We start from the raw sequence: 13,313 nt of genomic DNA, 5'->3' as shown, positions 1-13,313 counted from the left end.
TTTGGAATCTATTCACTTTTCGCCCTAAAAACGAGCACTCTTTGCAATGCTTTCAATGGCAACGCATGCATGTTTGGCAATTCCCTTGTGGGAGCGAGCTTTGGCACCATGTGTTAGCAATTATCGCTCTAGGTGCTGCTCGCTCCTGCAAGGGAAACGCATTCACTTTTGCCACCAATTTTTTTTTTTACTTTTAGCGCGAGGTGCGTGCACCTAGACTTTGTATAACTGAAACATAGAAATACTTGCATTTTTAAGCAAGGATGCAAAAACTGTAAACATTGCAAATAAAATGAGATACTCACACACAAATAAGAGTTTACAGATAGGGATGAGTGTGCCAGGTTTGCTGCACCCCAGCCTCTGGAGATGCTGCAATGACCCCCTCTTCATCTTTAAGGCAGGAAAAAAGAAAAGAAAACCGCCCGCACTTGTTTGCATGTCCGCCCCACTTTCCTGGGCAGCTTGTTTTTATTTGAATGGAGTCTGCAGTAGCACTCCCTCGCCGCCCCCTGCCCTATGAAAAAGCAGCCACAAGACAGAACAGGCATTTAATTCAATGAGCGGGCGAAAAGTGTATTCGCTTCCTTACAAAAAGCTACATGGAGTTCAGCTCTGAGCAGGATAGCTCAGCACTCCTTTCTGACGTCACACAAAACAACTTTTAAAGAAGAGAGTTTCCCAGAAAACCAGAAAGGACTGGGTATCAACAGTATCAAAAAGAAAATTTCTTTCTGTGTTGTTAGCTTTTTAGGTGGCCTATGGGCCTACACACATATATCAACTTTTTGTGCTGTATAGTAACACAGATAATTATTGCAGTACGACACTGAAATTCATTTTAACTCTCAAATTGTATTCTTTAAAAAAATAAAATTATATTAAAACCATTTTGTAATCCACATATTATATAAAATTTTTCCACTCATATACTCTGGTACAAGTTCCACACTTCCTGTAACATTTCCTTTTACAATGCAAAACTAAGAGTAAATAGTTCATACAGTGTAGATAAATTTGAACATGAATCACAATTCAATAAATAACATCCTAATAATCAATATTAAAACCAGCAGAAAAAATCGTGTGAGGGAAGGGGTGGACTGCATGACTTATAACGCGATCTAACCCCAAGGGGATGCCTCGTCATAACAGTCCATAGAATGACCCTGGATGTACATACATATTTAACATAGCACGACTTTATCTTAAAAGGATGCCTTGTTCGCAAAAGTTCATAAAACGCGGGGACACGGCTCGGGTTTTAAAGAAACACGAACCGGCATAGTTTGGCTCATTAACTTTAACAACGTGATTTTCCTATGATCTTACATCAAGGGGACGCCACGTCTGAAAAATTCTAAATGCGCAGGGCTCCGACCCTGGATTCATATATATTTAAAAACATTGCGCGATGTTATCTCAAGAGGATGTCTTGCCTCAGAATTGTATAGAACGCCGAGCATCTGTTTAGGCTTTAAAGAAACATGAACAGTGTTCTAATGGCCCATGACCTCAATATGCCTAATAATAAGCAGCGATCTTATCGCTGGATTGAGGCAAGGCAGTAGGAGGAGGCGCGTCTTAGAGCTGAAATATCCCTGAATATGTTAAATAGGACTAGACGCTCAACAAGAATGCTTCATGTCCTTAGGAGATAACAGGAGCACTCAGAAGCAGAAATCGATCGAATAGAGGGAGAACAGTGAAATAACCTTCGGACGATATCGAGATGCGAGGAACTCCTAAGAAAGTCAAGTCTTGTCGAGTGACTGCAATAAGATTTTAACGGTATGTAAGATCATGAAGTAGTGCTCAGATAAGATACAGATGACCAAAGAGACACAGACAAAAATGAATAACAGGACCCTTTAAATTTCGCAGGCATTAATTGGGCCCGTATTGACACAAGACCCTGCGCAGATTGAAAGTCGCAGTAAAGAAAATAGACACAGAGAACATTAGTCTCTCCATTAAAGTAAGTGTTACTAAACGGAATCAAAACTCTTCCTCTTATAATTTACAAGAGGTCAAATCACTAAAAAGTCTTCCCTCATTATTATAGAAGCCGTGGAACATACACATTGGTAGCGTCCACGAGGAGGACCATGAATACATAAATACTAAAGGTCCAGAACCCCAAGTGAAGGTTTTATGGCAAGATAACCTAAGTAAGAATGCTGATTTACATAATATGAATAAATACATAGTAGTGACACGGTAAAAATTATGACACGCAAAGATAGAATGAAATTCTCTCTCAATGAGACAAATCATACTAACTGTATCTATTCGTTTTTTTAGAATGAAGAAACACTGTTTTTAAGTAAAGCTCTGTCCTGAACAAGGTGTTATAAGATTGAGAACAAAGCACCGAAACGCGTCGACAAAGGATTTTTTCTGCTGGTTTTAATATTGATTATTAGGATGTTATTTATTGAATTGTGATTCATGTTCAAATTTATCTACACTGTATGAATTACTTTTTCTGAGTTTTGAATTGTAAAAGGAAATGTTACAGGAAGTGTGGAACTTGTACCAGAGTATATGAGTGGAAAAATGTTATATAATATGTGGATTACAAAAAAAGAAAATGTGTAAAGAATAAAATTTGAGAGTTAAAATGAACTTCAGTGTCGTACTACAATAATTATCCGTGTCACTATACAGCACAAAAAGTTGATATTTGTGTGTAGCCCATAGGCCACCTAAAAAGCTAACAACACAGAAAGGAATTTTCTTTTTGATACTGTCACACAAAACAAGCCACCCCTCACAACACAGCCCCTACTAGGGGCCTGTGTTGTGGAATTATATGTATCCCCTATCTTTTTCGTCATTGAATTAAGACGACGCACCACCTGCAATGGAATCCTGCGTGGAGTCTGACTCACCTCCCTGCTTGGCATCGTTCATCCCGCGCGCTCCATGCAAACTAAGTCAAAATATCCAGTGTCGGCCAGTCAGAGCCGACAGGGATGCATCTGTGAATGGGTATGTGCACCCTTTGCTTGCGGGGGGGCCTCAGCCCCTGCTGCGTTCTCCTGAAGAACCCCTTGTCTCGCAGGGCAGTGCGCGCAGACCCCCTTTGTAGCAGCAGAGATAAGGCAGCAGCCGGTGCGGGCTGCTTACAGTTAGGTATCCCATAAGCTTGTTTTGCATCCTCCCTCCGCTTCCCCCTCCCTTCACTGGGCTCCCTTGTCATGCCTGCGTACACCCAATACACACAGGCCATGCGTCCCGACTCAGAGGGGGTGGGAGGGGCAGTGAGCAGAGAGGGCGAACATCTGCGAGAGTGAGAGAAAACGCTAGTACTGCAAATTAATGTTCAGGTAACATCCACGTGCAAGAAGGTGCAACTAGGGTGCTTTAGACTTCTTACTTTTATTTTATTATTGCAATTTAATTTTGTGCGGACGTGGCCCAAAGGCATCAGAGCGCTTTATAACAGTAGCAGGACACATGGGCTACAGCGACTTCCTGTTCCAGTCAGGGCTTTAATTGTGATGAAAAAACTGGGAAGTCTCGAAAGGGGCGTGGTCGTAATTAAGGGTGTAGCTTAAAAACACATAAGCTAACAGTTTGTGCTTAGCATAGTGTGCCACCTGACTGGTACTTTGCTGTTTCTGTCATTGCATCCAGATATATATGATACAACAAGTAACATGGCACCTACAAGTCGGGACTATTGGCTTTGTCAATGGTTGTTAGTTGCATAAGATAAATAAGCAGCAACTATGGTTTATATATAACATTGAAAAAGCTTCCTCTTAAAGCCCTAGTGACACCACGACAATGTTGCTGCTCCTGAGTTTCAACAAGCATTGGCATAGCCAATAGGTCTCGCCTTTGGGATCTTATAGGTGTTTGGTTATCCAGCCCAATATCCTTGGTCAAACAACATGAATTGTTGCATGGCTAAACACTTATAAGGTCCCAAAGGCGAGATCTATTGGCTATGCCAATGCTTGTATTTCTTGCCCTCTGCCTCCTTGACTATTGTTGGACCCTACTGCGTTTATTAACTCCTTTTATTCCACAATGTATTTTCTCCATGATGTTTCTCTCTCTCTCTCTCTCACTGTCTGTTTTTCTCTCTCTGATTTGTAATCATATTTTCCTTTGCTAGACCTGGCACCATGGTAGCCCGCCTTGGTGAACAAGTCCGATCTAAGCCTGATTTCACGGAACAAGACATAGCTGCTGTGAAGCAAATCAAGCATCCGAATTACAATACCAAACCTATGGATAATGACATCATGCTGATCAAGCTAGCTAAGCCGGCACAGTACAACCAGTATATCCAACCGATTCCGCTGCCGACCAACTGTGTGGCCGCCGGCACCCGGTGCACTGTGTCTGGATGGGGCGTAACAATATCTAGTGGTAAGATAACCAATGGATGTAAACTGGCTTTAAAATGGAATAATTCTTGTGTGGTAATATGTATGTTGTAAAAAGGTGCACAAACCATGTTTTTCGTTTGTGCCTCAGTATAACCTTAATGCTTCATTACGTTTCTGTGTATGGTCCTGTCTGCCTGGCCTGCATATTCCCTTCATTATAACATTTCTTTAAATCCAATGACCACATTTTCAAATGTGTGCACGGACGCATGCAACGTAATGCAGTGTTGCCCATCATTAAGTAAATAGACGCCATGTTTTGCATTGTCTTGTGAAGGGTCCCCAGGCAATACTTCAGCAGATTTGGGCCCCAGTATTTTATGTTTGGCTCAGCAATAAAGTTGCTGGGCTGTGTAGCTCAGGGAGTGAATACATTAGAGAATCATATTTATTGACAACGGCCTCCTGCTGCTGACATCCCATGCACTGATGCATTAGAAAGGATGAGGTGAGTGTGTGCTGCCCAGCATACGATTTGTACTGGAGGCATACCCCTCCAGTAAAAATTCCAAAGCCTTGGGGCCGTATTATCAAGAACGGCGATAACATTATTGCCGCTTTAGCGGCAGGAAACTGCCACTAAAGCGGCGATAAGGGGCTTGATAATATGCCCTTGGGAATTCCCATAGAAGCCCAGGTTCACACCAGAACCTGGGCTTCTAGGGGAATTCCCAAGGGCATATTATCAAGCCCCTTATCGCCACTTTAGCGGTAGTTACCTGCCACTAAAGCAACAATAATGTTATCGCCCTTCTTGATAATATGGCCCTAGAGGCGCTTTGAATACGTCCCACAAATTAGAGGTTACGTCATTGATATTTGCCTGGGGAAGAGGCTGCCATTAGTATGTCCTGGTCTGGGGTGCCTAGGCACTAGGAGCAGCTACTGCACCAGAAAGATACAAAAATGCAGCCACCAGCTAGGACTTCCCCAAGGGGCACTAGATTGGAGGTTTACCAGCTACCTTGGGATTACATGCCCTCGACTCAGACAAAAAGGAACAAATATAAGGATACAAAATAACTTGTGGTAATGGGGTTACTGGAGTTTCAGCTGGGGGTTTCATCTCTACAACAGCAATCTACATTTACAACTCTTGGACCTTCATTAATATTCTGATAAGAAAGCTGAAATATGATAATGCCTAGGTAACATTCACTTCATACTGTGATGTATATTATGATGATGAAACAAGCTTTATTTCGATACTTTGCACATATCTTAAAAAGCATTACAGACAAGCAAATTTAGAAAGATAAATACATATAAAAACACTTCAATTTCATAATTTACATCATATGCATAGAGCTGCTAAAGGCAGTAAGACAGAATGTGCAACTTGCTAATTGTGTACTATTTTTAGCTTGAGAGACCTAATCCGCCAAGCCCATACTAAGAATTTGGCTAAACAGAAAGCAAACAAAGGGCGGGGGTCAGATCTTAGGATGCGAAGAGCCTCAAGGTGAGATCTAGTTCCAAGTCTCCTATATTATTGTACACAGTCTAAATAATCTGTAAGGTTACATGTACTCCTTTGTTACTCTCAGATCTTTCTCCTACCCGATATTAGTGCACGCTGCTGACATCTGGTGAAAATTGAAGGTCATGTGTTCAAAACCCAGAGGCACCAACTCCGGATTTTATCCTTTAGTAGTCGACACTTTGCATCACTTTCTTTAACACCTGTTATTTACAGTGCTTATAAATTACAAAAACGATGTCACAGAGCCTTATGTAAAAATAAGCTTTATTAGAACATTGCAATTTTGAGAGCTCCATTAAAGACGGTTGGAGAGGACATGAGAGTCCTTCTTCTCCCAGCCTACGAGTAGCGTGCGGCTGGGGAGCGATGTAGCATGGTGGCTCCTGTCTGCCCCTGCCCTTCGATTTAGGCTTCCTGCGGATGGGTCCTAGGACCATCATTCCAGCACCAGTCATGGTGATGGGGTTGCCGCCGGTCTGAGAATGAGTATGGGGGAACCACGCACACCCCTTACTTGGTCAAAAATATTCAATTCATCTTGTGCTAAACCCCAGGCACTGGCACACCCAAGGGTGTATTTATTGAGGATGCAATATAGTGCCACGTGCTCTGCTTCATTCCAGGGATCAAAGGAAAAAATCCTTATGGGTGGCTACCTCTCACCCCATTGGGCTGAAGACTCATTGTACTCCAGGGGCTACTCTAGGGGGTGAGCTCTAGCCACCATGAGCATTTTAACAGGTGTCCTTGCCTTTAAAGGATGCACTTTGTGGGAACTGCTTTTATTGACTTCCTGTGCCAGTCTCCTCCTCTCCTGACTGCTGGCCTTCCCCTTGCTGGTCCTCAGGAGGTGTAAGTTTGCCAGCATCAATGGCCCTGGAGACACCCAGCTTGTCCTTAAGGTCAGTTGCAAGCAAAGCCTTTAATCCACCAAAGGCATCAGGTGGTTTGCCCTTGCAGCTGTCCATGTTGCTGCTGCCATCACCTTTCAGATCCGGGGCCTTACTCATTGTCACTCCACTCACACTTGAAACTCCCTCTAAAAGTGAAAGTTCTACATACCAGGCCCCCCTGGCCACTCCTAGGGTGCCACATCATCCCTCCATCCCTGTCCCAACCCTCCTGCATAGCATTCTAGTACAATCCAATATCGGACTGGCAAGTCTGTGAAGAGCTCCTCTGAGGGCCTTAGCCCCACCCCTAGCTGGCATCACTGCCGGATACCTTGCCACCAAAACGTCAAAGGGGAACCCCTCCTGTGTTGGCTCCAAATATCTGGGGTTCTTCTTTGTTCAGTGGGCCTGGGCTGTCTCAACCCATATGCAGTCAGACAGATAATTAACAGTTCCTGAGTAGGAATGGTGGGTGTGAGAAGTTGGTCTGGTATATGATGTCCACTAATTAAAGTTGGCACCTTGAATAAGTACAAACAATTGGTGATTTAAGAGGTCTCAGACAACCTAAGAAAGCTATCCAAGTGGTAGCTGTGGAGAGCAGCCTTCGGGCTTAGTCTTGAAGGAGTGTAAAGCAGTGTGTTTACCGGAATGCAATCTTATAGTATAGATTAATGAAACGAGACCCACAAAGTAGCTATAAAAAATATGTATTTATTATGTAACACTATCTAGTAAGTTACAGTATCTCCTACACAGAGATAGACACAAAGCACACAATACTTCAGCAAAGAAATACCAGTAAATAGCCCTAATACACAGTGGGCCCCTCGGGGGGACCAAACCATATACTAATAAAGTGGTATAAGAACCATGACTCAAATCAAGACAGTGTTGAGAGTACGTAGAATTGCTGGGACCCCAAGGAACCACCCAAGGTGAGTAGATAGGGACCCCACGGAGTATGTGTGCAGTGTGAGAACACGACCGCGTGCTCTGTGCAAATTTATGTGAAAATGAAGGTTGGAATTTTAAAGTTTAAGGACCCTTCCCAGTGGACTTTGAAGAAACCTCATGGAAGACAGAAGGTTGGAGAGGCACCTCACCCGTGGATACCGAAGTACCCAAGTTACCTATGTCAGGGAAGCCGGGTGCATAAGTCTGAAGTGGCGTCGGAAACCGCAGTGGAACCCAATGGAGGACTTGGAGAAAGTGCCGCTGCTGGAATGGAGAATAGTGTCCGTTGGAATCCAAACATGGATTCTTATCAAAGACAACTTGAAAGCAGAGGGGACGGAGTCTGGGTCACTTGGGAGTGACCAGGGGCTCAGCGGACAAATTCCCACTGATGTCGGGTGCTCTAGGTTGGGTGACGGTGCCCATGACTCTGCAGCTGCAGGGACCAGGCAACATCGAGGATGACCAGGAGTCAGATGCGAGCTGTCCCACGAAGGATGTTGAGTGCTGAGGGGTCGGTGTCTGGCGGGAGCACCTACAAGCCTTGGCAAAGGCAACCAACCCAGGAGACCAAGAAAGAGCATGGTTCAGACCAGCAAGGTCCAGAGGAGTCACCAAATGTGGGAGAGTAAGGACAAGCCCCGAGCAAGCAGGGGAGCCCAAGGAAAACAAAGTTGACCCTCAAGTGTACCAACAGGCCGGAGGCACAGTAGTCTTAGAGGACCTTAAGCAGTTTTACAAAACAACACGCCACAGAGCACTTGGAGTGAGGTGGTTGAAGATCTTTGTAGGAGAAGTTGCCAGAGACTGGGTCTACTCTGAGCCCAATGCACTTGTTGCAGAATTGTCAACAAGCACTTTCACTTGTAAAAGTACTCTGTGCTACAGGGGTTCAAGTATTGCAGCCCCCACAAGGAATTCTGACCTCAAACTGATAGAGAGTGCAGCCCGGGCCTCGAGAGACGGAGGAACCCCTGTCCTGTGTTGCTGGCCCCTATGGAGTCCATAGGAGCGCAGGAACAGCAGACCAGGCAGTAGTGGTGCGGTGCCTGCAAATGCAGGGGAGTGACTCCTTCACTCCAAGGAAGATTATCTTCAGTTGTGTTGGATGCTCCACAGGTCCTGCACAGATCCTGTATGGTGCACAGGCAATACAGCAAACTGAGAGGGAGACGGAGTCAGGCCCCAAACGAATTCCAGCGAAGTCCAGAGTGCCCAGATGGTCAAAATGCAGTGGTTTCAGGTTTGAATCGTGTCCACGAAGAATCTCAAGACCTACAGCCAGATAAGCCCTTAAGTACACATGGGAGAGGGTTGGAAAGATTCAGGGGACCCTCCCAGGGTAGGGTCTGGACAAAGGGGAAGTTACTCCAATGACCTTTGTCAAGTTTCGCGCCAGAGCAGGAGCCAATAGCTTCCAAGTCTGGTTTGAACTGGGTACCGGGACCACCGAGAGCCAACGAGGGTTGCTCCTGATGGGTGGAATCATACCACCCACACCAGATACTGATAGGGTTTGTTTCAGCCATTTTAGAGTTGGTCATCACACGGTCGCATAATGCCCCTCTATGCTGGTGTATGGCTGTTTCACTGACAACCCTGGAGAATGGACTCCGTAGGCTGCAGGGGTATCCTGCTCATGCAGGGGCACCCTCTCACTTAGAACCAAGCACCCCGCCTTTAGTATTGTAAATGCCTGCTATAGGGGTGACTTATAGGTTTTAATTGCAGTGATGCTTAGATATAGTAAACCTATATCTTTAGTTAGTGGTGCATGCACCAACTTACACAGGCTGCAATGGCAGGCCTGTAGTTCCATTTTGCATGTTCTTACATGGGTTGCATACTACATGCTGCAGCCCATGGGAGACCTCTGGGTACCTATGCACTTAGGGCCTCATTAGGATGGCGGTTTTTCCGCATCCTCCGGGCCGGCGGAAGTGTCCGCCGGCCTGGAGGATGCGGAAAAACCGAGGCGGAGACTCCAAAGACCCACCGCCAAATTAGGATGGCTGGTGGGTCTGGAATTCCGTCCGCCGCTTTTCCGCCGCGGTCGGCTTCCGACCGCGGCGGAAAAGCTATAACATGGCAGGCGGTGTCTATGAGACACCGTCCGCCATATTATGATGTTGGTGTAAATATGCTTTTCCACGGCGGCTTTTCCACCATGGAAAAGCATACGGACATTCACTTTGGGGGCCCGTTGCGGGCCCCCTGGGTGAATGGGGGGTGGGGGGTGCACATGGGGGGTACCTATGGTACCCCCCTGCATTTGCGTACACAAAGCAGGTGCCTGCCGCTTTGTGCATGTAAATGCAACACATGCATTTTTAACATTTTTAACATTGCGGCGGGTGCAGCTTGAAGCTGCACCCGCCGCAATGATAAAAATAGAGGATGTGACCGCCACCCTGGCGGTCACATCCTAATCAGCACGGAGGGAACGCCGCAGCCCCTGCGGACGTTCCCTCCTCCTCAAGGGTGGCGGACGGACGCAAGTCCGTCCGCCATCCTAATGAGCCCCTTGGGCCAAAAATTCGTTCCGCTTGCAAAATTTGCGGATTTTCGTCAATTTCGCGATCCGCGAATCTCGCGAAATTGCAGAAAAATTCGCAAATTCGCTCGCGGGCGGATTTTTTTTTTTTTATGGCCAGCTCACTCAAGGGGCCAAAGTTACAGGCACACACGGTCACTGGAGGCAAATCTTCTGGCCCTTTACACAGCTGCAGTGTAGGAAAAGCACTATACATTTACCCAACGAGGTAGCACTTACTGATTAGCCGGTAGAAAGTACTCCAGTTGATTAGAGGTATTGCACAAAACGGTGGCATCTTCGTGGATAAAATATGCAGAGCAGGATTCATTCTGACATGAGGCTCCTGTCACAACAATTAAACCTCAACAGGAAGCACTTACAGATTATCAGGTGCCCGAGTTGAAGCGCAAATTCTGTAATGTTTAATCAGCCCAAAACATTAGTGAGCACGGTCGAGGCTGGGCAGGTGTGCCTTATCCCCGTCTCTGCCGTCGAAAATGAGCTGTAATACTTCGGGGAGGTCTGTGCATCCATGAGTTTCTCAAGCTTGATCTCCGTGTAATTCCTGTCACCAGGAGGCTGCTTTCTCCTCATATGATGCCCTGCTCGCTCTCTGACCCACACAAGAGGCATGTGAACACGCATCGAAGCCCCGTCCATTTGGCCCCGCACACCACACACTAGCTGTAGGAAACGTCTTCCCGCCCTTTCCCAACTATGATGGACAGCTCACTCAAGGGACCCAGGCGCCTTTTGGCGCGGTGGCAAAGTTACAGGCACACATAGTCACTGGAGACAAATCTTCTGGCCCTTTATGCAGCTGCAGTGTAGGAAAAGCACTATACATTTACCCAACGAGGTAGCACTTACTAATTAGCCAGTAGAAAGTACTCCAGTTGAGTAGAGGAATTGCACAAAATGGTGGCATCTTCGTGGATAAAATATGAAGCGCAGGATTCATTCTGGCACAAGGCTCCTGTCACAACAATTAAACCTCAACAGGAAGCACTTACAGATTATCAGGTGCCCGAGTTGAAGCGCAAATTCTGTAATGTTTTAATCAGCCCAAAACATTAGTGAGCACGGTCGAGGCTGGGCAGGTGTGCTTTATCCCCGTCTCCGCCGTCGAAAATTAGCTGTAATACTTCGGGGAGGTCTTTGCATCCATGAGTTTCTCAAGCGTGATCCCTGTGCAATTCCTGTCGCCAGGAGGCTGCTTTTTCCTCATATGATGCCCTGCTCGCTGTCTGACCCTTTATACACAAGAGGCATATGAACACGCATAGAAGCCCAGCCCGTTTGGCCCCGCACACTAGGAAACAGTCTTTTCTGGGCAAATCCGAAAGTTCACAAATTTTTTCGTGAACTTGCGGATTTTTTTCGCCGATTCTTGGCCAATTTGCGGATCGCAGATCCACAAAATTTGCCCATACTTACTATGCACTGGGTACATGGGTACCATATTCTAGGGCCTGACAAGGGTACCCCAGTATCCAATCTGGAGTGTACATAAGTACATACCAAAACAGGTTAAGGAGAAAGCAGATAGACTGGGGTCCTGTTTCGCAGGATCCCAGTCAGACTAGTCGAAAACAGCATCACATCAAACAACAAGTGACACCCGCGAGACTAGAAACAAGCGCGCGGTGGGAGCGTGCGAGGCAGAGAGGAGACAAACCATGTGTGCGTACATCGCCTGTCTGTGGCGCACATGGTTTGTCTCCCTTCGCTCACCAAGGCCACAACAATAGAATCTCGCCAAGCAAAGCAGCTCATGTGCTGCGTTCACTAGGCGAGACCTAAAAAGTGGGGGTAACCAAAATAAGCAGATCCTACTTTTCTACACAACCCACCCAAACATAAGGAGGTGAGACTAACCTTGCCCGGTTGAGTCTTCATTTTCTCACTGGAAATATGTGGTAAGTCCATCTGCATTGGCATGGTTACTCCCAGGTCAATGTTCCACTATATAGTCCATTCCGTGTAGGGAAATGGACCACTTCAAAAGTTTGGGGTTTTCACCCTTCGTCTATTTTATCCGTAAGAAGGGCTTATAGTCTGTCTGAACAATGAAGTGAATGCCAAACACGTATGGCCTCAACTGCTTCAGGGCCCAGCCCACAGCAAAGACTTCCCTCTCTATAGCTGACCAACGTTTCTCTCTGGGGGTCTAACTTCTGCTTATAAAAGCTACTGGTTGATCCTGACCCTCTGCATTAAGTTGTGACAACACAGCCTCTACCCCCAACCTAGATGCATCTGTTTGGACAATACATTTATTGGAGTAGTCAGGACTCTGCAGAATGGGAGTAGTGCACATGGCCTGCTTGATATCATAAAATGCCTTCTGACAGCTAACTGTCCACTGAACTTTCTTGGGCATTTTCTTAGAGGTGAGATCATTCAAGGTACTCACTAAAGACCTATATCATTTTACAAATCTCCTGTAATACCCAGGCAGGCCCAAGAAAGCTCTGACCTGAGTCCGGGTAGTTGGAGCAACCCAGTCCATTATGGTCTGGATTTTGTTTTGTAGTCGTTGAACCTGGCCACCACCCACAAGGTGGCTCTGGTACACAACCTTGCTCTGCCCTATCTGGCACTTAGTAACCTTAATAGTGAGGCCTGCTTTCTGCAGAGCCTCCAAAACATTCTTCAGGTGGACCAGGTGGTCTTCCCCGGTGGAGCTAGAGATAGCTATATAATCGAGATATGCTTCACTACAGGCCACCAGACCTGTAAGGACTTTATTCACCAGCCTTTGGAATGTGGCAGGTGCATTTTTCAAACCAAATGGCAATAAAACAAATTAAACAAATTAATATGCGACGAGCTGATCCACATCAATCAAGGAGATTTTACTTCTGAATTTAAGGTGCCTATTTTCTGTGAACAGTCAGGACCTATGCGACAAGCTGATCCATATTAATCAAGACTCCCACGTCGCGAGGGATATTTCGAAGACAGCAGCCATTACTAAAGAAATTCTGCTTCACACTCATCTTAAGGGGCCTTCTGATATATCTTCCTTTTTGTCC

General features: G+C 45.9%; 1 protein-coding gene across 1 annotated transcript in view; it reads left to right on the top strand.

Annotated features, from left to right (window-relative positions):
• LOC144761501 (trypsin I-P1-like) overlaps window positions 1-13,313 on the top strand; it is an 82,699-nt gene that overhangs the window by 21,504 nt on the left and 47,882 nt on the right. Inside the window, exons 3-4 of the mRNA XM_078646830.1 lie at window positions 4,130-4,386; window positions 11,376-11,399. Of these exons, the coding sequence (XP_078502956.1) occupies window positions 4,130-4,386; window positions 11,376-11,399 (281 nt within the window). The remainder of the gene's footprint in view (window positions 1-4,129; window positions 4,387-11,375; window positions 11,400-13,313) is intronic.

The sequence above is a fragment of the Lissotriton helveticus genome, chromosome 6, assembly GCF_964261635.1.
Source record: "Lissotriton helveticus chromosome 6, aLisHel1.1, whole genome shotgun sequence".
NCBI lineage: Eukaryota > Metazoa > Chordata > Amphibia > Caudata > Salamandridae > Lissotriton > Lissotriton helveticus.
Note: the sequence above shows the minus strand (reverse complement) of the source record. Positions and strands in the feature narration are given on the sequence as shown.